This window comes from Vipera berus, assembly GCF_964194415.1.
Source record: "Vipera berus genome assembly, chromosome: 12".
NCBI lineage: Eukaryota > Metazoa > Chordata > Lepidosauria > Squamata > Viperidae > Vipera > Vipera berus.
Genome location: NC_138215.1, coordinates 20,707,512 through 20,733,273, shown reverse-complemented (window position 1 = coordinate 20,733,273; position 25,762 = coordinate 20,707,512). Strand labels below are relative to the sequence as shown.

At 46.4% G+C, this 25,762-nt stretch overlaps 1 protein-coding gene and 1 long non-coding RNA gene across 2 annotated transcripts in view; both read left to right on the top strand.

Moving 5' to 3' along the window:
* Positions 1–15,514, top strand: part of VPS13C (vacuolar protein sorting 13 homolog C) — a 50,686-nt gene extending 35,172 nt beyond the window's left edge. Inside the window, 24 exon segments of the mRNA XM_081337490.1 lie at positions 131–235; positions 497–661; positions 1,120–1,248; positions 1,462–1,595; positions 1,694–1,820; positions 2,266–2,501; positions 2,772–2,922; positions 3,433–3,573; positions 3,929–4,010; positions 4,245–4,314; positions 4,617–4,728; positions 4,966–5,079; positions 6,150–6,289; positions 7,046–7,127; positions 7,348–7,461; positions 7,884–7,959; positions 8,042–8,205; positions 9,153–9,198; positions 9,482–9,605; positions 9,890–10,004; positions 12,079–12,170; positions 12,521–12,644; positions 13,184–13,273; positions 14,125–15,514. Coding sequence (XP_081193616.1) covers positions 131–235; positions 497–661; positions 1,120–1,248; positions 1,462–1,595; positions 1,694–1,820; positions 2,266–2,501; positions 2,772–2,922; positions 3,433–3,573; positions 3,929–4,010; positions 4,245–4,314; positions 4,617–4,728; positions 4,966–5,079; positions 6,150–6,289; positions 7,046–7,127; positions 7,348–7,461; positions 7,884–7,959; positions 8,042–8,205; positions 9,153–9,198; positions 9,482–9,605; positions 9,890–10,004; positions 12,079–12,170; positions 12,521–12,644; positions 13,184–13,273; positions 14,125–14,220 — 2,829 coding nt within the window. The 3' untranslated portion in view covers positions 14,221–15,514.
* Positions 15,515–16,989: 1,475 nt separating this feature from the next.
* On the top strand, positions 16,990–25,448 carry LOC308673643. Its single transcript, XR_014027703.1, has 4 exons — positions 16,990–17,483; positions 19,743–19,917; positions 22,017–22,131; positions 22,621–25,448. It is a non-coding gene; the product is annotated as an uncharacterized lncRNA (long non-coding RNA).
* Positions 25,449–25,762: the final 314 nt, after the last annotated feature.

The following is a 25,762-nucleotide window of genomic DNA, read 5'->3' as shown; positions in this document are numbered from 1 at the left end:
ACTTGTGGCTTATTGCAGGAAATCTGAAGCATAATTGTATCTTCTTGATATTAGGAACGGACACATCTGTTTGCAGAAAGAAACTCTTGTTTTCTGTCCTCCCAATCCATTTGTCTTCCCTTTTATCTAGATCCAGCTGTGCATCTCAACCAGCACCTGGTCCAGCAGTTTCTCCCTGGATACAGTAGGAAATTCTGGATGTGTGAAGTGTCCAGCCGGCATCATGGATTTTCTGGTAGGATTGGCTTTCCGCACTTGCTTCCTGCTTGGACTAATTGCGGTTGCTCGTTCCAGCCGTAGGTTTGCCCTGTTCCTCTCTCAAGGGATGGGATGAGACGGGGTGATTCCTGGCCAGGAGAATCGGATTCCCTCATCCGGGCAGTGCGTGACCAAAGCCGTCCCTTAGACCAGCACAAGCCGAACATGTTCTAAACCATGTTAAAATACACACACTGCTGAGCCTTCTTGAAATATAAACTGTAATATCATTCTGCAGGTTGGCGTCACTATTAAAATGAGCAGCTTCAATCTGACTCGGATCATCACTTTGACACCATTCTATACCATAACAAACCTGTCTTCCTTGGAGCTGGAATTTGGAGAAATAGGAGTTGATGGATCTTTTCCTACTAATAAATGGAATTACGTCTCACCCTCGGAGGTAGTATTTGAAGGCTGGGTTTGCCAGTTAAGCTGGCTTGCTCTTAATGTCGTGTTTTTTTGAAATAAGGGCTTATTTTTAATTCATCTGAATATTAGAGTTTTTAGTTGTAAAACATAGCAGTGTTAGCAGTTCGGCGGCCAGCAGCATGACTTGAAAGGAGCTCTGTGGTTAAGAATGATCATTGCTTATTATTGCTTTCTGATTTAATCTGAATTGCTGGTTGGACACTAAAGCAGCACATTCAGCTGGAGATCAAAGTGGCAATGATTGTCTTGGATCACCAAACTTCACAACCTTCATCTACAGCTAATGTGGAATTTGGCCTGCTGTGTTCTTGGTATGTCTAGAGGGCTCCAGGTCGGAGAACATGCCAACTCCAACTTCTTACAAGAAATTAATAAAAACAATTGGCATCCTTATTTCCTTACCTAGACCTGTTCCCTTTTTTCTGCTAGTGTGTTGCATTTTGGCCTGAAAGTCCTTCTGGCAAGCTGTGCATCAGAGTGAGTGGCTCCGAGCAATTTTCCAGACCCTTCTTCTACAACCGACAGGATAATGGAACATTGCTGAGCCTGGAAAAATTGGTAAGATTGCAGATACCTTTGTTCTTCTCTTTTAGGGCATGGAAAGCGACTTGAGGTCCTGGCACGCATGGCTCCCTGGCCTGGCTGGTGGGAGTCATGGGCCACAGCAACAGGGGGATCCCTGCACTTCCAGAGCTGCAGGGAAGCTGCCAAGATGCTGCAGGCCTCAAGGCACGGCTGCATTTAGAGCACTACTTCTGTTCCTTCCCACAGAATACAGGCATCCTGGTGGACGTCAGCATGGCTGAGCATTCCACTGTTATCAACTTCTCCGATTATTACGAGGGGGCTGCCCCTGCATTGGTCATTAATCATACCTCATGGGCGACTCTGAAATACCAGCAGAGGTAGGTGAGAAGGCACCCACGTCTCTCTTGAGCTGTTATCTTCAGTTGTAGAGCACAGGTCATCCCGATTTCGCATTTGTGTTTTTTAATCCATGCAGCGGCCTGCAGGAAGTGATGGAACTAAAGCCGAAGGAAGTTAGATTGTTTGTTTGGGCAGATCCTACAGGGATCAAAAAATTAAATTGGGACTATGCACAAAACACAGGAGAACTTGATCTTCTTAAGGTAATCTGTATCTAAAAAACCCCTGTCAATGTAGCACTTCCACTGCTGTGTCTAACTTATAGCAGTCTCTCTCTCTGTACGCTCCTTCCCCCCTCCCTCCCTCTCCTTCCTTCCTTCCTTCCTTCCTTCCTTCCTTCCTTCCTTCCTTCCTTCCTTCCTTCCTTCCTTCCTTCCTTCCTTCGGAAACAGCATTTAATTTTTGAATCCTAAAGCCTCATGCTCAATATATTCATTTAAGCAGCTCATTATTTTAGAGCCTAGCAACTCATTTTCAGCAACATTCAAGTGATGTTACTGCCTTCAATTCCTTTTCCTTACTAATCAGCCAGTGACTGTTTTTAAAGCTAAATTAAAGGATTCACTATTTTAACAAAATAGTCGGCAAAGGCTTTGCATTTCGCTGCTTCCTGTCCATCACCTTGCTGCTTCTTTCCTGCCAATTCAGGATGAATGTGGGCAGTTTTCGTACAACGCCAACACCCCCATCCACTGGGTCTCCTTCCTGGACGGGCGGCAGAGGGTCCTGCTTTTCACGGAGGATGTGGCTTTGGTGTCCAAAGCGAGGCAGGCGGAGGAGATGGAGCAGCCTGACCAGGAAGTCAGCATCGCTCTCCAGGGCCTCGGACTCTCACTGGTCAACAACAAAAGGAAACAGGAGATCTCTTACATAGGCATCACCAGGTAACACTGGGTGGCAGGAAGCTATAGGCGCCTTTTGGTGCAAAGCATTCGTCACGTTTCCCTGATCAAATGCCCATTTTGGATTCCTTTAATATAAAAAAAAGATAGATTTGGGAGGTTTTTCTTTGACTCTTAAGTGACATTCAGACTCAGCTGCATTGCAGAGAAGCTACAGTATCACCAATTTAGAAATTAAATAGTCCATTAATGACATGCAACATATTTTCCTGTAAGGATTTAGCTTCTTATTCTCCCTTTTTTGTTTTGCAGTTCAGGCATTGTTTGGGAATTGAAACCAAAGCAAAGATGGAAGCCCTTTAACCAGAAGCACATCCTCCTCCTGGAACAGGCTTATCAAAGGCATCTCTCTGCGCACCGCATGGAGCCTTCTGGCTGGATTAAAATCAACAACAATTTTGAGGTACGATGGAGCCACAGATGAAGATCAAACCCTCCAAGTGGCAGATATTCAGCTGAGCCTAAGATGCTTGGTAAAATCTCTTCTTTATGACTATCCGCTCCACTTCTAGCCAGTTCTTGAGTCATGGGGTCCTTGCCGCGCTCTGATTTCCTTGCAGACATTTCATTACCCAAGGGGTAGCATCATCAATGCTAGGCTAATGCTATTCCTGAGGTGGGGCATTTGGGTGTTGAGAAACACTGTTTTAGATTCTGGACAGCCAAGAGCATATGCTAGCATTTAAGGTTTGTTGAATAGCAGTAGAATCAGGATTAGTGAGGCTTGACTCTGAGCTGCTGAACAGTGCCTGACCTGGGCCTTGAAGAAATAGGATGGGAAGAAGATTTTCAGTGGGTCTGTTTCACTCTTTATCGGGAATCTTGTTTGGGACTAAAATGTCCCTGTATCTCTGGGCATGAAGTGAGGGGCAATACATCATAGGAGTTCTGTATCTATATTTTCTATTTTCAGATAAACTTTGATAAGTTGCCTATGGAAATGCGCCTTCCATTCAAATGCATAATCAAGCGAGACTTTCTATCGGCCATCCAAATTGAATTCAAACAGTCAGCGCATCAAAAGAGCTTACGGGCTCAGCTATATTGGCTCCAGGTACGTGTCTTTGCTTTTAGAGAAGGCTAATCTCTCCCTGGGGATTAAGAGGCTGGGCTTCTTAAAGATGATCGCCGTAAGGCCTGCCAGAGTCCCTTATTGCCGTATTTATCCACTGTATTCTAACCCAGCTCCTAGAAATTCACTTCGTGACAAGAAAAATGTTACAGATGTATTTTGTAGAAACATTAACATCACAATTTTCTTCTCAGCAAGCCCTTTAATCTGTTGTCACGTGTCTACAGTCTAATTTGTCAACATTTTTGTTAAATAGATGCTGGCACCTCCTGCCTGCAGAGTTACTTGTTTAGACTGGTTAATACTCTCCATGTATCCCTGTTCTCCTCCTTTGAAGGTGGACAGCCAGCTGCCCGGTTCCATGTTCCCGGTGGTCTTTCACCCTGTGGCTCCTCCCAAATCCATCGCACTCGATTCAGGTGAGGTGAATTTCTAGCACCAACTGACCAACTAACTCAGGGGTGTCCAGTGTTGGTAACTTTAAGACCTGGGGATTTCCACTCCCAGAATTCCCCAGCCAACAATGCTGGCCGGGGAATCCTGGGAGTGGAAATCCACAGGTCTTAAAGTTGCCAAGCTTGGACATTCCTGAACTAAACAAAGCAGGCAAAATAGGCATTCAATTCATCTCTCTCTCTCTTTTTTTAACTTAGAACCGAAACCTTTCATTGACGTCAGCATCATAATTCGATTTAATGAATTCAGCAAAGTGTTGCAGTTCAAGTAAGTAAATTATATTCAGCAATGTCTGAAACATGCATCATATCTGTCTGGTTCCCAGCTAAAACAGTGACACATTCTTCACGTTCGGAGAACAGGTAAAACAGTCCACCGATTCCATATTTGTAGCTTTTGGCATAATGTTCAAAGATGACTTCTTCCACAGTTCTCTCTAGAAGACGAGAAATGTGGTGTCTGGTTGTAGCCAGAGAGAAAATCTCTGGGTGGGGGTCCTTCCTGCTTTTCCCATTCTAGAGTTGCTCTCCTGTAGATTTCCTGTGTCAGTTATGATTTCTTTTTGCCAGGTATTTCATGGTTCTTGTCCAGGAGATGGCTTTGAAGCTAGATCAGGGATTCCTAGCAGCTGTGATTGACCTCTTCACACCAGCCACAGACCCGGAAGCTGAAAAGCAGAAGGTAGTCACGACTGAAGAAGTTGGCGTGTCTCCGTCTCCACCTGGGAGGGATGTTTGAAAAACTAGAGGGATTAAAAAGAAAAAGGGAAATTGCTCTTTTAAAAAAGCATAAGCCTAGGCACCAAAAGGCTTGAAGATATTAAGTAAAGAAGTTTCAATAAACAAATGTGAAAATGTGTAAGGTTTGTGCCTGAACCCAGTTGACGATGCCTGTTCAAACTTATTTCTGTTTTAACAGGCCGGGTTGATAGAGAAGGATATTGATGCTCTGAACACAGAGCTGATGGAGTCCTCCTTGACTGACGTATCTACTCTTAGTTTCTTTGAACACTTCCATATTTCTCCACTGAAGGTATGTTTTCAGACAGTAGCAGCTCCTCCCCCAAAGAGGGGGCTGCACGCTGATTCCCCCCTCCCCCCGGGCACAAGGCAGTCGCAGGACCATTGAAAGGGCCAAAGCATTTGCCCAAAGGCCTTCGATTTGTGTTGGAGCTTTGAGATTTGCAGTTTGGCCCAAGCGCCAAGGCCTTAGCGCCAAAAGCACTTATTCCCTCCAGTGAGCACCGCCTGAGATTCCCCCCCCCCAGGAGAACTACACATCCCCTTCCTCATTTTCCTGCTTTACATCCTTACATGAGCCCAGCAGGGGGAAAATGGCTTTGTGGCATTCTGGCACTGCTTCCATATATGGTAAACTTTAATTTCTTTCTCCATTAGCTAGCTAACTAGATGGAAGAAAACATCTCTTGGGTTAATTTGGAATAATTTGTGGAACCTGCCTTAAATTCTGTTTGTTGTTGTTACACTTTTGAGCCTAATGCCTTGTTTTAGAGGATCACAAATTCCATAATTTGCTTTTCATTACCACGGCCCTAATAGATGTGGAAGGCATTATTTCTAGTTCTATTTCTCCCTGTCCCCCAATATTTTAGAAGTGCCTTTTCTATCAAATGGGTTTGCATTTAAATTTCTTAAGTTCTGTGCAGAAATGCTAAATTGAAAATTCAACAGAATGTTCCTTACGGAATTCTTTGATTGCCTCCTCAATTTAATAAAATGCTAGCTTTGAAATACGGTTGATGTTGAACTTTTTTGAAAGGAGACCGGGTGAATATGAAACTCATGAAAAAGCTGAGAGAAACGAGTTAACTGAAAACTCAATAGTTTTTTTAAAAAGTATTTAAATGAATCCTGCATTCAGCAAAGCCCTCCCCACCGTCTCCCGGAGTTTGCCCAGATTCACCTTCCTTGCATCGATGACCCTATCTAGCCATCTCCTCCTCCGCCGTCCCCTTCCCCTCTTGCCTTCCATCTTTCCCAACACCAGGGTCTTCTCCAAGGAGTCTTTTCTCTCTCCCCACTTGGTGGCCCAACTCTTTGAGCTTCCGTGGCTCTCTTAAGCGCCGCTTCCTCTCTTGCCAGCTGCATCTAAGCCTTTCCTTGGGCTCTGGCACCGAAGCCTCAGAGTCGGGCCAGGGCGACATGATCGCCATCCATTCCGTCAATCTGCTCCTGAAGAGCATCGGAGCCACCCTGACCGACGTGGATGACCTCATCTTCAAGTAAGGGGCTTCGGGGTTCATCTCAGGAGGCTCCTGGGAGTAGAAGCAGCCCAGGGACTCACACCTGGCAGGGACTACATACACACGGATTCCTGTATTTCCTGGGCTCTGTGCTGCTCCTGTCGGTCCACATTTGGAGCAGCAAACAGACCCATTCGATAAATAAGGTTTAAAAAACCCATACACAACAACATGAAAATTACACGGCCCTTCCAAGGCAGAAGATACAAACTCCATTTAAATCAAGCCCCAAACCAGGGGGAGGTGATAGCTTTTCTAAAACGCAGCCCTGAAGATCTCGGGGGGGGGGGAACGTTAGGTCCCTGCAAGGAAGGACCGGGAAGGAGCTCCTGCCTGCCCAGAGACAGACAGACAGACAGACCTGAGCCACGAGGGGCTTTCAAGGTGACCACCGGCATCTTGCCGCCCTTCAGACATGCCTTAGATGGGGATCTTTTGCAGGGCCGATCACTTCTCCTTTCCTTGCCGTCAGGTCTGTCGATCCTGGGCTGGCTAGCAGGGAAAAGAATTTATCCCACACTCTCAAATGGTGGGGACTGTCAAGTGAAGCTTCTCGTCTAAATCTGATTTTGACCCCCGATCTGCTTCCTGGGGAGCTTGCCAGCTCAGCTGGGTGTCAGCAGAATGGGAGGAAGGTCATCTGCTCCGTAGAGTAGATTCTGTAGGATTCCGACAGGTTCTTTAAATACAAAAGAGTGTAGACTCTTCATGAGGTTGCTTCTCTGCTGCTTTCAGGCTCGCTTTCTTCGAAATCAAGTATCAGTTTTACAAGAGAAACGACCTGCTGTGGAGAGTCATTGGCCACTACAGAGGGCAAGTAAGTTGGTCCTGTTCTTTACACACACACACACACACGCACGCCTTAACCGCACTAGCAAGTGCAGCCCGGAGCCCTTGCGGTTTCTCTCCTGGTTAAGGGCAGTTACTTTTGATGTGAGAATCCCTCCTCCGTTCACTCTGCTCCTCTCCTGCTTTCAGGATATGCCTGTGTATAATTTCAAACACTCCTTTTTTCTGCTCTTTTCCCCCCTTTAAAGTTCCTGAAGCAGATGTATATCCTTGTGTTGGGGCTGGACGTGCTGGGCAACCCCTTTGGCTTGATCAGAGGCCTTTCGGAAGGGGTGGAGGCCCTTTTCTACGAGCCCTTCCAGGTACGGCATCGTCAGAGCGTTGCGGAGCCACGGTTGACAGCAGAAAACCCTGGGGTCCGGGGAGGGGCCTTCCCACCCCAGCAAATCCTCCTGCCCAAGGGCAGTTTTAAGAGAGGCCTGAAGGCGAGAATAAACCACAGGGGAGGGGGGTATCTGCGAGATCTCGGCTCTCCTTCGTGACTTCCTTCAGGGCTGCTGCCGGTTGTGCGAAAGGGATTGGGACGTGAAATGCCCTGAAGGCTCCTCTCCTCCTCTGCCTTCTCCATGGGTGCTCCAGCAAGGAGCGCATGTGGCAGCCGTGGGGTTTTAAGTAACTTCTTTCAAGGGTTCAGCTGCCGTCTGAGCGCTCCACAGCCACAATCAGGCAGAGCGCACCGAACGCTCGGCTTGGTGCTCAAAATCCGCCCGGCCCTTCTCTTTAGGGAGCCGTCCAGGGACCCGAGGAGTTTGCCGAGGGGTTTGTGATTGGCATGAGGAGTCTTCTTGGCCACACTGTCGGTAGGTGGGGCACCTTCAGTGGGTGGCTGGCTGACCTGGAGGAGCTTTCTGGAGCCTCCCTAAGCTCCCCCTTGGCTTGCAGGTGGCGCGGCAGGCGTGGTGTCCCGCATCACCGGCTCGGTGGGCAAAGGCCTGGCTGCCATCACGATGGATAAGGAGTTCCAGCAGAAGAGACGGGAGGAGATGGGGCGCCAGCCCAAGGACTTTGGGGACAGCCTCGCCAAAGGCGGAAAGGGCTTTCTGAGGGTGGGATGTTTCTTCAGATACTCCTTGGGATTCTGGAGTTTCCCCCCCCCCCACTATGTTAAATTAGCTTCACCTCCAGTCCATGCTGCATTTCTTGCATTTTCTCCTGCTTCTTAGTGAAAACATAGGCCACCTACCAAAACAACCGAAATGGAACTCTTAATTACATGCAGTAACATTGTGTTTTGATACAGTTTTCAAGTGCATTTTCTGTTAGGCGTTTCCTGGACAATCTGGGGACAAGACGTGCCGTCCCTCTCTGTGGCCTTCCTGCGGGTGTGGGTGAGGGTGGCAGGGAGGGGGATGAGTTATTTTTCTCCAGAGAGCAAGCTATGTACAAATCGCCTCGGATGGCCCGAGTGTCTCCCTTTCAGGAGCAGCGACGGTGATGAAAGTGGGCAGTGGTGTAGAATGCCATTAGAATTTTTAGCAGCTGTTTCTGTGGACCAGAGTTTTGAAGACAGGTCAGAAAGGTGAAGCTGGGTTGAAATTCCTAGGCCCTGTTTGGCTTCTGCCGAGCCAGACGGTGGCCCGGGAGACCTCTGGAGCCAGCAGGCAAAGCTTGCAGCCTTGAGAGGCTGGATGCTCTCCTGCCACGCAGGGCTGTGATGCCTCTGGTCTCTCTCCGGGGCGCAGGCCGATTCCAGCCAGGCCGGCTGGGTTCGTGCAGGCACTCCTAGAACTGACATCCACCCTTCTGCTAGCTAATACGATGAGCTAAGTTTCTCAACTATAAAAAATTTTTTTACAAATTGGGCTGTGTTTCATGGCAGGCTTTATTATCAGAATTTCTGGTTCTGATGAATCGTCTTAAGATGCAAATTTGAGTAGACTAAATCCATTTTAGCCTTGAATTTCCCAAAGTGGAGGGTTGTGCTGCAATTAATGTGACGCTTTGCCATTCCAACCTGCAATTCCATCTCTCCCCCCCCCCTGCTTTTTTTAAGGGAGTTGTCAGCGGAGTAACTGGGATAGTCACAAAACCTGTAGAAGGTGAGTTCACTGGAGTTAAGGTAATTCTCACAGAATTCAAGCAGAATATAAATGGTAGCAACGTTAGTAACTGCTTTGCGGCAGGTTCCGTTTAAGGGTCCCTGATTTGAGTCATTACGTGAAGTGAAACATGAACCAAGAAATAACAATGCTGAAGAGTGAGATGTCGAAGAGAAAGCCAACGCTTCTTGCAGATGGCCTGAAGTTAAAGTGCTTTGAATTTAGTGGCACTGTCTGCAGTCAGAAAAGGCCACCCTGTTTTTCTCACTCTTCGTCCTGAAAGGTGCCAAGAAGGAAGGCGCCGCGGGCTTCTTCAAGGGCATCGGGAAGGGGCTGGTCGGAGTGGTGGCCCGCCCAACCGGGGGCATCATCGACATGGCCAGCAGTACCTTCCAAGGGATCCAGAGGTGAGCCCGGCAGCCCTCTGGGGGTGACTCCCCAGGCCTCATTTTTCAGGAGGAGGCAGAAATCAGCATATGAGAACGGGACCCGGGTGAGAAGGAGAACATGGGCACACCCACGCCCCACGCCCTCTCCTTTGTTGTGTGAATGGGGCCTTTCGGTGCAGAGCAGTAGGCTGCTTTCTGCTAGCGGCTGCTCCCTGAAAGAGATTCTGGAATAGAGTCTCTCTGGAATGGGCTGTAGAATAATCCGAGGCAATGGATCTTTCCCCCTTCCTCTCTCCTCATAGGGTGGCCGAATCTGCCGAAGAAGTCTCCAGCCTGCGCCCCCCTCGTCTCATCCACGAAGACGGGATCATTCGGCCCTACGATCGAGGCGAGGCCGAAGGTTGCGACTTGTTTGAGGTACAGCGTTCAAATGTGGCTGCCTAGATGTGTGTGAGTGTGTGTGTGCACGCACGAAGGAGCGAGTGCAAGCAATTCCTGTGAACGTTGACTGTGGGGACCCCTTGCCCAAATTGTTCTTTTTTCCTCTTGTTGTGCGATCTTTGAACTTCGGCCGCACCCCTTGCTAATGTTTCTTCTTTCTCCCTTTCTCTTTCCATGCATGTCCAACCCCGGCTGGACCCACGGAATCGCCTGTTTTGCTTCTCTTTTCCTGATTAACTTAACCGTCTTTATCTGCCTTGGTTTGATTTAAATGGAAAGACTTAATTCCAGAGACATCCACGGGTTGAGCCTTTGCATGTTGTTAATGCCAACTTTTGATAGTCTTCCCTTCAAAGGACAGGGCAAATGTTTCTCCGTGCTAAGAGTAGTGAGCTGCTAGGAAAGAGAGCTCTGGAGAGCGAGATGATGGGAAAGGAGGCCAGGGGGGGATGGGCTCCCCTTTGGGGACGAGACCCTCCTTCCTCCGTCGTTTCTACTTGAGACCAAATACATTTGTGTGAGAGTTATCGCAGAATGTCATTTTATAATAGGCAAAGAGAAGGGCGGGGGTCTCTGGCTGAGGGTCTTATAAAACCACTTGCATGCCCTGAGCATCTTGTTCTGCACAGGCTTCCCCTGGCAGGTGGCAAAATGCGCACTGTGACATTGTGAGGCAAATTCTGCTTTGGGCATACTTGTGTGCAGTGTCACAGTGTAAGTGCAAAAAAGGCAGCTGAGTTGTAATGATTTTCTGACGCACGTTTTGTCATTTCTTCATCAACGTGGATAAAAGCAGACAGCTGTTTTACCATGGGTGGATATTTTGGGGTCTTCCTGGGAACTTAAACCAGAAACCTGTGTGACTTGTAGTTTCACAATCAATCTTCCATCGAAATCTGACTGGAACCTGCACTAGAATGTTTGGTGGGGAATCTGACCATTTCAAATGATATTAACACCCAGAAGTCACTTTGTAGATAGATGGTTTCTTTATAGTCCTGTCCAGGTTAGTCAGTTGATTCTCGTCAAGCAGTAACACCTGTGCCTTGATGCTGAAAAGAAAGGATGTATTCAGAAATACGTATTTATTTATCTTTTTATAAATGTATATATTTCCTTTCAATGTACTGTTGTGCTACATTGATTTAAAGGTGGCAAATTATGTTGGGAGACAGTATATCCTTATTGCATTGTAAAATGTTGAGACATTTTTGGAGATAATGAAAAAATGGACACACATCTCCTCCCCCCCCCCCCGAATATGTGCTAAATCTGGTTAATGTTGAGAGCGAGGGTGACTGCTCTTCGGAACAGCCCCAGCTGCCCACACAGAGCAAAAAAATGCCCCCCGCCCACCCCTGGTATGCAGGTGCTTTTCCTTGCAATGGAAGAGAAAGCTTAGGTTTCTCAACAATGCTTTTCTCCTCATCCCCAAAATAAAGCGAGTCCTTGGTAATATTTCCTGCTTCGTATTGGTGTTCAATGTGTAATGTTACAAACGTGTACATAATGCTATGAACTGGTAAATTAAAAAAATCATACCTAAACTTGTGAGAACCTTTTTTGAAGGTGGGTGACCATTTGTATCCTCTGCCACTTTCCCTGAAAATTGGGCCCCTGTTTTGAGGAGGGGTGGATAGTCGGAGGTCGCCTTTCAGATGGAGAGCGCTTCAACATCCATTTTCCCCAGCCAAGGTAGCCAGTGAGGAAGAGGTCTTGGTCCTAAACATCTGGATGGGAACCTCACTGCCAATGCCAGCTGCAGGGGGGACGACGACTGGGCTTGACCTCCTGTTTCCTCCGAGTGGCATCTTTGAATTTTCACGGGCAACCTTTCTTCTTCTCTCGTCAGCCCACGTTGGTGCTCCCTTCTCCCCGCCCGGCTCTGCCCTCAGCCGGGTCAGGACTGAAGGGGCTGCCTCTCAGACGGGCTCCATGGGCAGCACCTGTGGGGAGGGAGGTCAGTCCAGGACAAGCCAGTTGTGCCTCGTGTAAGAGTTTGAGCCTTGCAGCTCTAATCTAATCCGAAGCGTTTTTACTCCTGCTCCAGAACTCCCACATCAAGAAGCTGGAGGCCGAGAGTTTCCAGCACTATTGTCCACTTCCAGGAAGAGGAAAGGCCTACGTTGTGGTCACTAGCAGGTATGGCCTTCAGCGGGCGATTTACACGTGAGGAGAGCAAAGAAGTTTGGTTTAGTTTCCCTTCTGCCCTGTGCTAGACGCTCCAGCTGAGGAGCCCCACCCGTCTTCTCCCTCTTGCTCCTCCATTATGTTGGCATCGCAGAGGCAAAGCAGGTGCTTTGCAATTAAGCTGAGCCTCCCCACAAGGAATTGGGGCTTTCCGGGGGGGGGGGGAATGTGGGTGTGCTTTCTCATTTATTCCTTAGTGGAACTGAGATTGTGTCATTCCAGTTAAGATGCTTTGGTCTTGGACACGTTGTGGATTGTTTCTTCTGCAAGGGGAGTCCTAAAATACCTTTCGGTCCCTCCAGGAGAGTCCTCTTAATAAAAGAAGTGGAGATCTTAGGTCACATCACCACAGACTGGGATTACTTATATGAAGATTTTACACGGCCACCCAGTACAGATGAGAACCTCTTGCAAATCTTCGTTAAGGTAAGAGAGTCTGATCTCGGCATAATAAGTCTGACCGAAACAGCCCTTGACAGCCCAGAACTGTTACGAATCGGCAAACAAGCTCGCTAGAGCAATGCAAACCCAGAACCAAAACCTCTACTGTGTTTCAAGGATATATTTTAAATCATCCCTGCGGCATTGATTTTGGCTAGTGGAGTGGTAGATTAACGCTGCATCTCCTTTTGTGAGCAAAGCAATAATTTTACTCCTTAAAACAATAAGGAGCTCAATCTGCATTTCCGTCGTTCTCAAGGAGAGACCGAAGTCCATCCTCTCCCTCATCTTCATCAGTGTAAGACATTACTGGAGAAATGTGGTCCTTTCTGCACTTTCATGAAAACATTTGCCCTAATGAAAGTCTTCAAAGTATCGAAAGACTCTCTGGGCAAAAACAATAAAGGGGTTAACTTTGGATGTGAAACTGTTCCAAAGTGAAATCGGGTCAATGCAGAAATATATTTTGGTTGATTTTCTGACACATAGTTGAATATTTAAGCGTTCTGTGCCATTTCTAACAGGATAAAGGGATACTGTCATTCTCCAAAAAGGAGACTTCGGGACAAGAATTAATAAAGAAAATCCGATTCGCAGATGCGGCTGCCGCAAAGGTAAGCCGCCCACCCCCCGCCCCCGTCAAGCATTCGGCTGAAGGGTCAGCTCGATTCTGGCTGCCCTGGCAGATCTTGGTCTTTCCCTTTGAAAGGTTATTTCAAAACTTCCTGAGTGAAGTTTTGTACTAATGCTTCAGATTAGCACCTTAATGCCCCGTTTGGTCTGCAGCCTTTCTAGGGCAATTTCCAGAGGAATCGGGTTTTTCTACCCTCCACATTGAAGATTAGTTTTTCTTTAATTAGGATAGGAGGAGAAAATGCCCTTTTTGCCTCCCTCGGTCACCATCCTGGTCACGTCTGGCAGTTCCGTAGCGAGGGGCTTGGGTTGGTGAGCATCCAAGTGCGGAGTCTTGCAGAGCGAAAGGCCGGGGCCGCTCCTCAAGGGCTCTGAATACAGGCGGTCCTCAAGTTACAAGTGAAATGGAGCCCTGCTCCTCACAGTTGTAACTGGTCAGGGTCCTAAAATGGGCTGCGGGCATGGGGCATAAATGCCAGTTGTCAGCAAAACTGGCATAAAACACGGCCACGTGACACGAGTCATTGCGAATGGCCCGGTTGCTGAGTGCTCAAAGTGCGGTCATGTGACCATGGGGGGGGGGGTTGAGCACCGGAATTTTGAATTTGAATCGTAAATACTCCCCAGGTAGTAGGTCTGTTGGAACTTTGAACAGTCGCTAAGCTGCTGGTCGTAAGACGAGGGCCACGCGCAACACTTCCTGGGTCATTTTCATTGCCACCCTGATTGTGCCAACTCTCTGGTTGAAGCAGAGCTGGGTTTTTGCGAGGAAAGGAAGGGTGCCATTTTTTTCAGCAAAGGGTTCTAATCACTGCCTTCTGCCGCTTTGCAGAGGATGTGTCAAGCCATCGACGTGGCTGGAGCCAGCAGGCACCAGCAGACCTTGGTGAAGCAAGCCTCTCTGAAGAGACGGGTATCCAGGACATGATTGGGACTGGGGGGAAACGGCCTGTGCCTGCTTGACCCTCCTTGTGGAAGTGTTCGGCCCCAGCCTCAGCTTTCCTCTGTCTAGATTTCAATCGGTGGTGGGCGTGCTTTTAGAAAATCTCAACAGTCAAGACCCCAAAGAAGAAATTCCGAGATTCCTTCTGCTTTATATTTAATAAATGAATCAAAATGCATTTCTACTGCCTTTGACAGAAAATAAGTTTCCCTTCAATCAGGTCTATTCAGAGAAGAAGATTTGCTTTTCCTCACAGTCCAAGGACTGGTAGAGGGAGTCACGCGTCCAGTTGTAGTCACGCTGGTCAGTAAAGAATGCCTAATTATGTGACCTACTCTTATTTAGAGTTATGTGATACAGAAATATTTGGCTTAGAACATAATTCCCTTTTAGAAATGTCCTGCCCATTTCCACTAGATTCTCTGGTGACAAAATACAATCCAGAAGAAATGCCTGGACTTAAGAAAGCACTGACTCCGGGTCCCAGCCCGCGGCAGCCCCTCTGCAGCACCAAACCCAAAGCTTGGAGGTGCCCGTTCATCAACTCCGACCGACCCCCACCTCCTTTTTCTCTTCTCCTAATGCCGAATCCAGGGAATGTTAGGTTGGGCTTCAGGAACACCCAGGTGCTTGCCAGGGATCGGGCCCTAGGCGCTCTGAGAGAGACTCCTCCAGCTGTGCTCTGACAGCTGGACTGTTCCTGCCAAGGCCTTCTCTGGAGGCAACGGAGCAAACTTGGGCTGTTTATACACACAGGCGTTTCTGCTTAACATTCAGTATTTCTTAAGCCCAATTATTTGTTTTGGGGTGATGCTCTCTTTTTGCACACTTGTTTTAGGAAGCTCCTTCATTCTCATAACATGCTAGTATTCACAACAACATGGCCAGAACTGGCTAACGATATCAGCTACGTTTATAGTCTCGGCACAGCCAATTTACGCTCCAAAATAATCCTTCAGTACCAAACAGTTTGCAACAAAGATACAGATTTATATGCCAGCAGTTACAGTCAAATTATGGCAGAGTCACTGCCTCAAGCAAAATAACACAAATGATGTTATTTACAAAATAATAGGATCAATGCCGAAATAAAATTAGGGTCTAATTTAGAACTGTAAATGAGGCAGAAACTAGTACGGCTAGGTCAGAGTTAACAGGTAAACATCTTCAAAGTTACCTAGTTCACTCAGGGAATTTGGCTGTTGGTTACATAAAATGTACTACTTTCTGTCTTTACTTTTGTTACATATACTGCCAAATAAAAATATTTTATATGCAACTCTTCCTGTGATACTATCCAAGAATGTTAATTGTGCTGCAGAGTTCCCTCCACCTGCAAAGGGATGCCTGTTTGGGTTTGATTGCTTTCCACCAGATGGTGGCATTTCCTTATTTTTACAACTGATACTTCAGTCTTTCTGTCCTGTGTTAAGAACAAGTTGCATAAAGCCACAAGGCCTAAGTGTAATAGTTGCAAAACCTCACTTCTTGTGAGTGCACATGGACACAGCCTGTGTCTGGGCTTTCTTCAAAAGAGCGTTTCCTAACTTCAAAAACATGGCACATGTTTGGTTTATTTATTGTTTGGTTTTATTCCCGGACTTTTGTTGTTTGTCAAGTTTAAAGGCTGAGAAATAATACACGGTATATTACTGAATCAAACTTAGAAGCTGTGCAAACACTTTAAGGAAGGAAGGAAGAAATAGAAAAGTCATTGGTGTAATGCAGATAGATTTTATGTTTATAAAACAGACCTTTGACTCAGCTGATGAAATTGTTTAGTGATAAGATGATAGAATTTGTAAAGCTGGCAAGCAAATGAAAAGTAAATGAATCCTGGCATCTATCTTTACTTGTAACTAACTTATTTTTATTTATTTTTTATTTTAATTCCATTTATATCCCACCCTTCTCCGAAGACTCAGGGCGGCTTACAAGCTTAGCAGTAGCCTTCATTCTATGTATATGCCTGCTTGTTAGGGCTTTCACACACACCCCAAGCGGCATTATTACAAAGTCAGCTTAATTGCCCCCAACAATCTGGGTCCTCATTTTACCTACCTCGGAAGGATGGAAGGCTGAGTCAACCTTGAGCCTGGTGGGACTCGAACCTGCACTAATTGCAGGCAGCTGGTGTTACTTAGGGAGGCATTAGCCCACTGCTCCACCAAGGCTCTTCAGAAATAATTCAAGAGGGATGGGCACATAATAACTATTAGCCATGCTAGCCAACTAAATTGCACAGTCTGAATGCCAGCTGTTTTCCACAGTTAAAAAAAATGCCTGTCTCTGTGAGTTCCCAGAGGCTACTGCTAAGAGACCAAGAGGGATAAAGTTCAAGGCATTGGCTGCCGTTTGAGGAACGGGTTCTCTGAAACAACCTGTCGACAGCTGCCCTCACCCACAAGGCTGCACAATCCCGGTGACCCCATTCGAGACACCTGAGCAGGTACAACCAGCCTGGTTTGGCAACGGCACTGGGATGCTTGATACAACTGCACTAACCTCTGAGCCACTCTTCCTTCGTAGGAGCTCTTCTTGAAGACCTCTTCACATCTAAAACGTTCATAAATATTCAGAGGGAGTGGCGTGAGACTGCGGGGTCTCGAAAAATGAGTCTCAGTTCTGGTGCAGCAGCCTAGAGACTTCCCGTGCATTTTCATCACTTGCAGAAATAGATTTTTACTTCGTATGAAATGCAAAGTACCAGAGAACCACTTGGGCAGCATTTGGTATGTTTACATGGCCGCGTAGCCTGAGCGCTCTACCGGGGAAAGGGGGCGAAAGGAAGCAGGGGACGATCATCCGTGTTAGTCTGTTCAGACAGACCGACCGATGGGACAAGGTTCGAGAGGAGAGCGCCGCTCCGGGCTTCTTCAGTACCCAACGTCTTAGTCTTTGAACTGCCCCAGGATGTTTCGGCACCCTGTGATTTCTGAAATATGGGGACAGGGGAAACGGGTCAGGCAGCTGAATATTCATAGCACCAGCTCTTCTTAAGAAGGCATGCCTTTCCGAGGCCTGCAGGTAGAGGCTGGGAGGTAATTAGTTGCCTAATGCATTATGTATGCATGCTTTTTGGCATCCGGGAGGTGAGCTGGATCCTCAAGGTGGAATCTTCCAGGTCTCGGCTGCTTGGATGGAAGGCAGGGATGGTGGCATGCAGGCTGGGAGGGCCTTCCGTGAGCCAAGTTGTGCTGGCTGCAGTCGCAGGCCCACATTGTCACAAGAGTTCTGAAACCGGAAATGTATGTTTAAAAGTTTTCGGCCCCGCCAGTGTTTAAAATCCATGGATAGAAATTGTTTTGTATGTTCAACGTCAAGATTTTTTGCATCCTTTTCTGAAGAAACGTATGAACAATAATGCTAAGTTTACACCTCTTATAGTATGTCATGCCTCCCAACAATCAATATTTAGCATAATTTCTTCAGAGGTTCTCTGTAAACTTCTCAGACAGAAAGAAATTTGGGAAACGTAGGCCAGGCGGGGGAAGACAGAGTTGGGACACGTGTGTGTTGCAAAGTGTATGTAATGCAAAGGGCTGCACTAAATTAAAAATGCATTTTTTAAAACATCTCATTGCCACGATGGGAATAAAATGCTGGATTAAATACATTTTGGTCTGTTGCAACAAAGCCCTAGTGTTCTTAAATAACGTGGCCTGCAGTGTCCAGCACGGAAATTTGGATTGGGATTGTAATCCCTCCAAGTTGTGTTGTATACATTTTAGCATGCACCTACTTCAATATATTTCTGATTTGCTACCAAAAAATCCTTCCAGATGGCTGGGTCATGTGAAATGGAAACCTGTTTAATAGTGATTTTATTGCTTGTTTTCAATATTGGTGGCTTCTGAAAACCGCCTGTCACCACTGCTTTTCTTCTCCCAAGTTCACACTTCCATCTCTCGGTGCTTTGATTCACCCTAAAGGTAAAGGTAAAGGTAAAGGTTCCCCCGCACATGCGTGCTAGTCGTTTCCGACTCTAGGGGCCGGTGCTCATCTCCGTTTCAAAGCCGAAGAGCCAGCGCTTGTCCGAGGACGTCTCCGTGCTCATGTGGCTGGCATGACTAGACGCCAAAGGCGCACGGAACGCTGTTACCTTCCCACCGGAGTGGTCCCTATTTTTCTACTTGCATTTTTACGTGCTTTCGAACTGCTAGGTGGGCAGAAGCTGGGCCGGCTATTACAGAACTGGAGAAAGGAGAATTAGATTTCTCTTCAGTTTTGGGCTCTGGGGAAAATAATATTCTTCTGTCATTTGCTAAACTAGCCCCAAAGTGGCTCAGGTGAGGCAAAGCTGCAGGAGCCTCTCTCCAATTAAAAGGCAAAAGACTTCGTGACGTCTCCCCTCTAGCAAGGCGGCCAAGCCAGGACCTTGGTAATGTCAAGCAGAAAGGGAAGAGGCTGGTACCTGGCCCTGGGCCTGTTGGAACACCCAGGTTTTAATGACTCTTATAGTGGTCTTTCCACCTGTGACACCTTCCTATCCATCTTCATTTCTGGATTCTTCTCAACGAGACAATGATGAAAGACCTCTTCCCCAGCTCCAGCGAGTGATCAATGGCAGCTGGCGCTCGCCATTGTTTACCGCACCAACTGGAGGCTCGGGGCAGATCTGGGATCACAATAGCTTCCTGTGGGCCCCACTTTGCTTTGATCTTCTCCTGCCTCAAAGGCAATCCATTTTTATTAGTCCCTTTTGGTGACCCCCACAAAGATCAATCATGCTCCCTCCCGGAGTGCAGATGGCATCTGCGTGTCCCTGCAGTTCAAGAAGATTGGGCTGGAGCAGTTGTGATGGGAAAGGAGGAGTTGGACTCCTAATATGGTGCTTCTTTTTCTTTGTACTGTGGGCCCAACCCCAAAATCTGCCCATGTGCATCGGCAATTAAGTTCCGTCTTCTCACAGACCCCTTCCACCACCCTCGAAGCAGATGGCGCTTTACTTGGGCCAGTTTGAGAGCAGAGAGGGTGGGATTCAGACTCTCTCTCTCTGTCTTGTCCCTAGGCCAGCAACGTTTGATCTTTTTTGACACTTCCTGTTCTGAGCATGGGTGGCTTTGTGTAAAAGTAAATTATTTGCAAGCTGTAATTTTTCAAATATGTCAAACGAAATTCTGCGCCAGTCTCTTTTCTTTTGCTAAGAAGGCAAGAGGTGCAGAGTAATATTTGGCTGAAAGTCCTTTTGTTGAAAAGGGCCATTTTAACTTCAGCAAACTTGCTATTAATACGTTGCATCTATCTGCCCTAATGTTTAGCGTGCCAGCCTTTTTCTTAACTGTGCAATGTTGGAAATGACTTCTGAGCCATGTTGTATCTTTGCCTGCTGGCACTGCAAGCAAATCTTTCTAGTTTGGGACTTTATGCAGCTGTCGGGAGAGAGGAATGCCCAATGTAAGCTTTCTGAGCTGAAGAACAGTTCAGCTAAGCTTCTTATGTGAATTTCTTCCCTAGAAGAAAGGCTGCTTTCTGTGTACTTATTTTTAAATTTCTCCTCCATACAGTGAATTGCCTGGGAAATGTGATGGGTTGGCAGTTTCAGGGCTGCGAGCTGTCCATTAATCCAGAGAAGAGAGTTTAATAAACTGCAGATCCTCTTTGAAGTCAGTTGTCTCCTCCAGACCTGAGGGTTCACCTGGAAACGGAGCCATCTCTGCATCCTTCCACCTCCCGTCCATGGTGGGCAAATTTAGTTCTCTGACCTTTGCCGGTGGAGAGCACAAGACGAAGGGATTGGTGCTTGCTTTGAGCTAAAGGGGAGGGTTGGGCTTTTTTTGGAATCTATGTTTCTTTCTTTTTTTTCCTCTTTAGATGGCCTAACCCACGGCAGTCTTTGGGAAAATCTTGTCTGACCATCTTTTTTATAGTAATTTCTCAGTGCTGAATATAAAACCTTCATACCCTCTAAAGTTCTGAGGCAAAACTCCTTTGCCCGTTAGTCAAATTATTAACTTAATGTGACAATTGCTTAAAAGATAGTCAGGTAAATAACCTTAAAATGGAATATGGGTGAGTAAACAGTACGTGATCTTTAAACACAGCGTCCTACTTCAAAATATACTGCAAAAGTTTTTCCCTTCAACAGCAGGATCAGCGTTTCCGAGCGCCCTTGGCGTTGCCCTTAGCTAGAGATTATTCATTTACTGACATTTATCCTACAAGTGATTCAAACCTGTCATCAGCCCAAAGTTGCTCCTAAATTGTGAAATTAGCAAAGAAAACCTGGCTTTGTGAAGGGGATAAAAACGGGTGCCGATCATGCCAGGGTGGAGAGAATTGGGTTCAAATCCTCTTGGAAGAGACCTTGAAGTCTCTGTCTTCATTCCATGTGTCAAATGAAATTGACTCCTTGGAAGGACAGGGATCATGGGTTGTCCATTGGTCGGCCCAGTGGCCCAGAATAGTAGCCAACGGCTTTCTTGCTTAGGTCAGGGCTTCCCAACCTTGGCAACTTTAAGAGGTGTGGACTTCAACTCCCAGAATTCCCCAGCCAGCCCTGGAAAAGTTGAACTCCATAGCTGTGGTGATGGAGGACCAAGACTGATGGAAACATTAAGCTGAGTCTGCATCAAACATGGCTGCAATTATACTAGACTGGTGGTTTTTTTCTTCCTGTTTGCTTCTTCTCACGACTCCTACTCAAGGCCCACAAGAGAAAGGATGTTAAAGCGTCTTTGCAGTGATTGCGTGTGCAGAGGCCTTTGGCACCAGCTCCAGCTACCTGGGACAACACCGAAGCTTGCTGGGTTGGAACTGAGCCATCTGGTCCCCAGGTTAGAGAAAAATGGCAAAAAATAAACGTTGTGAATGACACTGGAATTACGAGCAGGTCAAGAGACCATCATTAGCTCTCCATTTTGATGGTCTCCAGTCAGCAATCTTTCACCAGCAAAGACTGGTCCTGAGAAACCCATCCTAAAATGGCCACACGTGATTGACACATGCTTTCAAACAGAAACACAGACCAGGTATTTCTGCCTGAACTTGGTTTCACCTTCATCCTTCGCTCAGGTGCTGCTTGCACTTGTGGAAGCCGGTCTGTTCCGGCCAGAAGGTACAAAGTCCTCGGGTGGGCAGATGGCCTTGTGGTTGCTCTTTCCAACCTGCCTCAGCTGACCCTCTCGTCCCAGTAGGACCAGCTGTTCCACTCATTTTGGGGCTGCAACACCTGATTGCTTCTTTTTTTTTCCTTGTGGCCAAACATAAATCCTTGTTTTTCCGAGCGGACCTATGGTTTCCTCCACCTGCGCTTGCCTTGAGCGACGTATAACCTCATGCCAGGTTTTCTTCACTTTAGGTAGCTATAATTGCATCAAGGTTTGCAACCTGTTGACAGAAGAGCCGAACAGGTGTTCCTTAGGTGTTGCAGGACCGTTCCTCTGTGTGAAGAGAGGAAGCCAACATCTATCTCGGCAGATCTTTCTAAACCACTATAGCTGGAAGGAATTGTCAAAACAGATCTTTGTTTCACACATAAGGAGAGATGAAGCTGCAAAGAAGCACCCGATTGATTAGAATGTTCCTACTGTCTTTGGCTGTTAAAAAAATCACGATTTATTGGTGATGTCCGGTTAGTCAGTGACCAGCCCCAATCATAGCTGTAATCATCAGGAAATAACGAAGGATAGTCCTTTGCCGCGATTTTGGGGGTATTTTATAAAACCTCTGTGGTTTTATGCTAAAAAGGTAGTTCAGCCTTTTTCCTTTTCATAAACCTCAGAAGAAATCTTTCGGTTCTAGAAAAATAGTCTTGGATTCAAGCTACCCCTCTCTGTTAGGAAAAGCCGCTGCTCTTCATCCAGAATATCTGTACAAAAGGAGACCAAGACAGGAACAAGAAAAATTCTATTTGGAGAACCATCTTGCAAGAAGGAAGCTCAGGGAAGTAAAAAGGTAGAAGCTCTTGTTTTGGTTAAAACATTTTCTGTGCTGACTAGTCCTTCCTGTTCCTCTCGGGGAAACTTTTTGTCAGATTTGCAGACAAGTGAACAATGAGGGGTCCTTGGTGGTCCCTGAGCTTGGTTGTTTCTTGCAGTGTTTCCCTTTTAATGAAAGGTAAAGTCCCTTTTAATTTACCCACATCAGAATAACCCTGCGTAGCTGTGCTGTGCCCCGAAGGAGGGGAAATAGGTACCTTGCTCATTTAGGTTTCCAGTCCAGCAAGGGGCAAGTGAGTGTGAACGGAATAAGAAGAGTTGGAAAGGACCTTGGAGGTCATCTAGTCCATCCCACTGCTCAAGCAGGAGACCCTATCCCATTTCGGACAAATGGGCATCCAGTCTTTTCTTAAAAACCTCCAGTGTTGGAGCACCCACTGATTAATTGTTCTCACTGTTAGGAAATTCCTCCTTTAGCTTCCATCCATTGCTTCTTCCCTTTCAGGTGCTTTGGAGAATAGGTTGACCCCCTCTTCTCTGTGACAGCCCCTCAAATACTGGAACACCGCTATCCCATCACCCTCAGAATGCCAGAAGGCAGAGTGACCCAGTGGTGAGGAGTCGGGACTCTGCCCTGGGATGTTGCCCAAACGGCGCTTGGCCCTGGAGTCTGGAGCAGGAGAAACGCAAGGCCTGACATCCTTTTCCCAGAGGCCCATCTAGATGGCTGAATTTCCAAATTTGGGAAACCTGTGAACTGAAGATGGCAAGCAGCGAAAAGGTCCTCGGCAAAACAGGCAGGAGGCTCTAAAGCAAAATGATAAAGCTGAGTAATTTCATTAACAACAGTTGTATTTACTGGGAGCCACAGATGGTGCCGTTTAGCTTATGGCCAATTTGTTAAGTTAAAACGAAGATAAAGAAAGGCAGGAAAGTATTCCAAGTGAGAGGTGGTTAAAAATTTAAGCAGGAGCCAGATGGCTGTAGATGATCATTCATCCAAATTTGGTGAGGGGTAGCCTGCGCGATGGGGGAGATGTTTATATCGGAGCCCTGGGAGGTGCCAGGCCTCCTTCGGACCCAGAAGGGAATCACCAACTCTTGTCTGTTGGTCTGCTTGTTTTAAGAAAGGGCAGATCCTGCAGACTGGCGAAGTGGGACTGTTCTGCTCTGCTGTTTTAGTCACTTGGCCTTGGATGACTAGCAGGAAGAACCGCATTAGATCTAAATGTTGTTTTCCAGAGGTTTTTGCTGTCAGGTGGGCATTACGTTTCTACTTCAGCATTTTTTTTATCATGGAAGCTCTCGGCCAACTCCCAGTTCAGACAATATGGTTTTATCATCTTCAACAACACTCAAGGAATCATAAAATCACAGTTCAATGTTCTGTAGCCATTGCTCTAGGACATTTTTGGATGTCAATAAATTATGGTCTGTGTTGTCAGACTTTCTTCTAAGGAAACACATCTGGGATTCCACTGGAGGGCTCTGAAAGGCTGGATGAATCAAAGGATTTCATCCTGAGCTGAGAGAAGCTGGTCCAGATAAGGTATTCTGAAGGTCCAACCCAAAAGCTGCATGAGAAGATGAAGCATCTGCTCAGTTTTTTCAAGACATGAGGCCCATATGTGTGGTGCAATTCAAGGTCATTGTGAAAACATCTTAGTAAATGCTCATAAAATTCCTTTTCTGCTCTTTTATGCTACTAGTGTCTTATGCAGCACCAAAGCTTTTTCAGTCACCCTGAACTCTTGTAAGAACTTGTGTTGGCCAAGCTGAGTTTGTCCCTAGTAGAAAACCTTTCCGCAATTGCCCCCTTTCCACTAGTTTCCAACCTGCCCCCTGAATATTACTTCTAAAGCTGCTTTTCCTTTAGCTAGAAGATTCTCCCGGCGGCCCCACCCAGTTTTATCTTTATAACAATCTTGGGAGGTAGATCGGGGCTAAAATTTAAGAGCTTTTTCCCCCCAAGTCAAGTTCTGTTCAGCCAAATGCAGACAAAAATGTCTCTTCAATATTTCTCTCACAGCCAACACTGATAAGTCTGTTTGTAGATCCCCAGGGAAGGAATTCCAATGGTATATATCAAAGAGAATATATAAATACTGATTTAAGACTTAAATTATTATTAGAATTCTCTGGCAGTTCATATGCTTCCTTCCAGAAATTTATTTCTTCTATTAAAAAGAGAAGAACCACCGCTTAAAAATGTATTACAGAGGAGGGTTTTTTTGTTTCAACATGAATGTAGCTCACAACTAAACTGTTCTTCCTACTGGTGTATTCAATGCATATAACACGAAAATGGAGGACTTATTTATATTTTGGGTTTAACCGCACAAGAGAGAGAGGCTGGTATTGAATTCAGTGGCGTGGCTAGAAAGACAACGGAGGGGAAAACTCCTTTAGGCCATAATGTGTATTAATATTTCAAATTAATTCAGTTGATTACGCATCAACCAATAGGTCAAACTCAGCTTTAGGTGCCATAATTTATGGTACAGTATTTTGCCTGAAGCAATATGAAAGCCCCGAAGCAGCATGCTGCATTATTACACCAACACAATACAGAAAACGTCCTGGAAATGCAAGGTCAGTTTCCTGTCCTTTCTGCCAAGTCGAAGAACCAGTTGGCTGGACAACACTGGAAATGGGCCTTCCCTTGGAGTAGCATAAACGAGGCTACCTGTGAAGGTTTGAAATGATGGAGGACCTTTTCTCCAGATGGGTAGAACGAACAGGAAAGAGAAGCTTCTGTTGATCCCTCTAGGCTGGAGAAGCAACTGAGGACCACAGATGGATGGATTTCTCATTGCACAGAGGATCAACTCCTCCAGGGCTACTAGAAGCTCAATGTTACCTCCAAGGGCTCTTCTAGCAAGAGAACAAGAGTAGGAGGGGGGTATCCCTCCATTTCCTATTTCTGAGCACCCTCCCTGAAGGGATCTGCTAGGCAGCACGAAAAGCAAAACGCTGGCCTGAGGTGGTCTCTAGCCTGTCCTCCAGAGCTTAAGTCCTTGTGTCCTTAAGGCATGGCCGGAGACTGCCAGAGACACGGAAGAAAAGCCCCTCTAGGACTATTAGTCTTGAAGACTCCATATTACATTTGAGGAGTGAGGGGCCGCAGGACTTCAAATATCGGCTGCAGGAGGAGAACAGGAGAAGTACCTCCCCCAGAAGAGAAGTACCTCAGATTCATCCGTCTGCCGTGGGATTAAATGGACGGTCAGGCCAAGATGGGCCTTAGTGTGATCCAACAGACCTTCTCTTACATTCTTAGAAATGAAGATGGTATCTTTATTGTTATGGCGATTATAATAAACGATGATGAAATTATCTGACCATTCCGAAGCATAATAAAAATGTGGGCGTTGATAATAATAGGGAAAATATTGTATCTGTTACAGCAGCAGGGAAGGCTTTGAAACCTAACTTTGTACATGATTTGTGCAGAGAATGGAGATGCGTCTTTTTCATGTGCTTCCTGAAAACCCTGCGTCTTCCCTGGTGGTATAATTCACTCTGTAATTGTGGGTCCTCCTCCCCCTTTCCCGTTACAAAACAGGAATACTTTATTGAAGAAATAATTCACTCTAGATTATCCTGCCTGCTGTACTAAAAATTTCAGTCCTTGTGATGTCAAATAA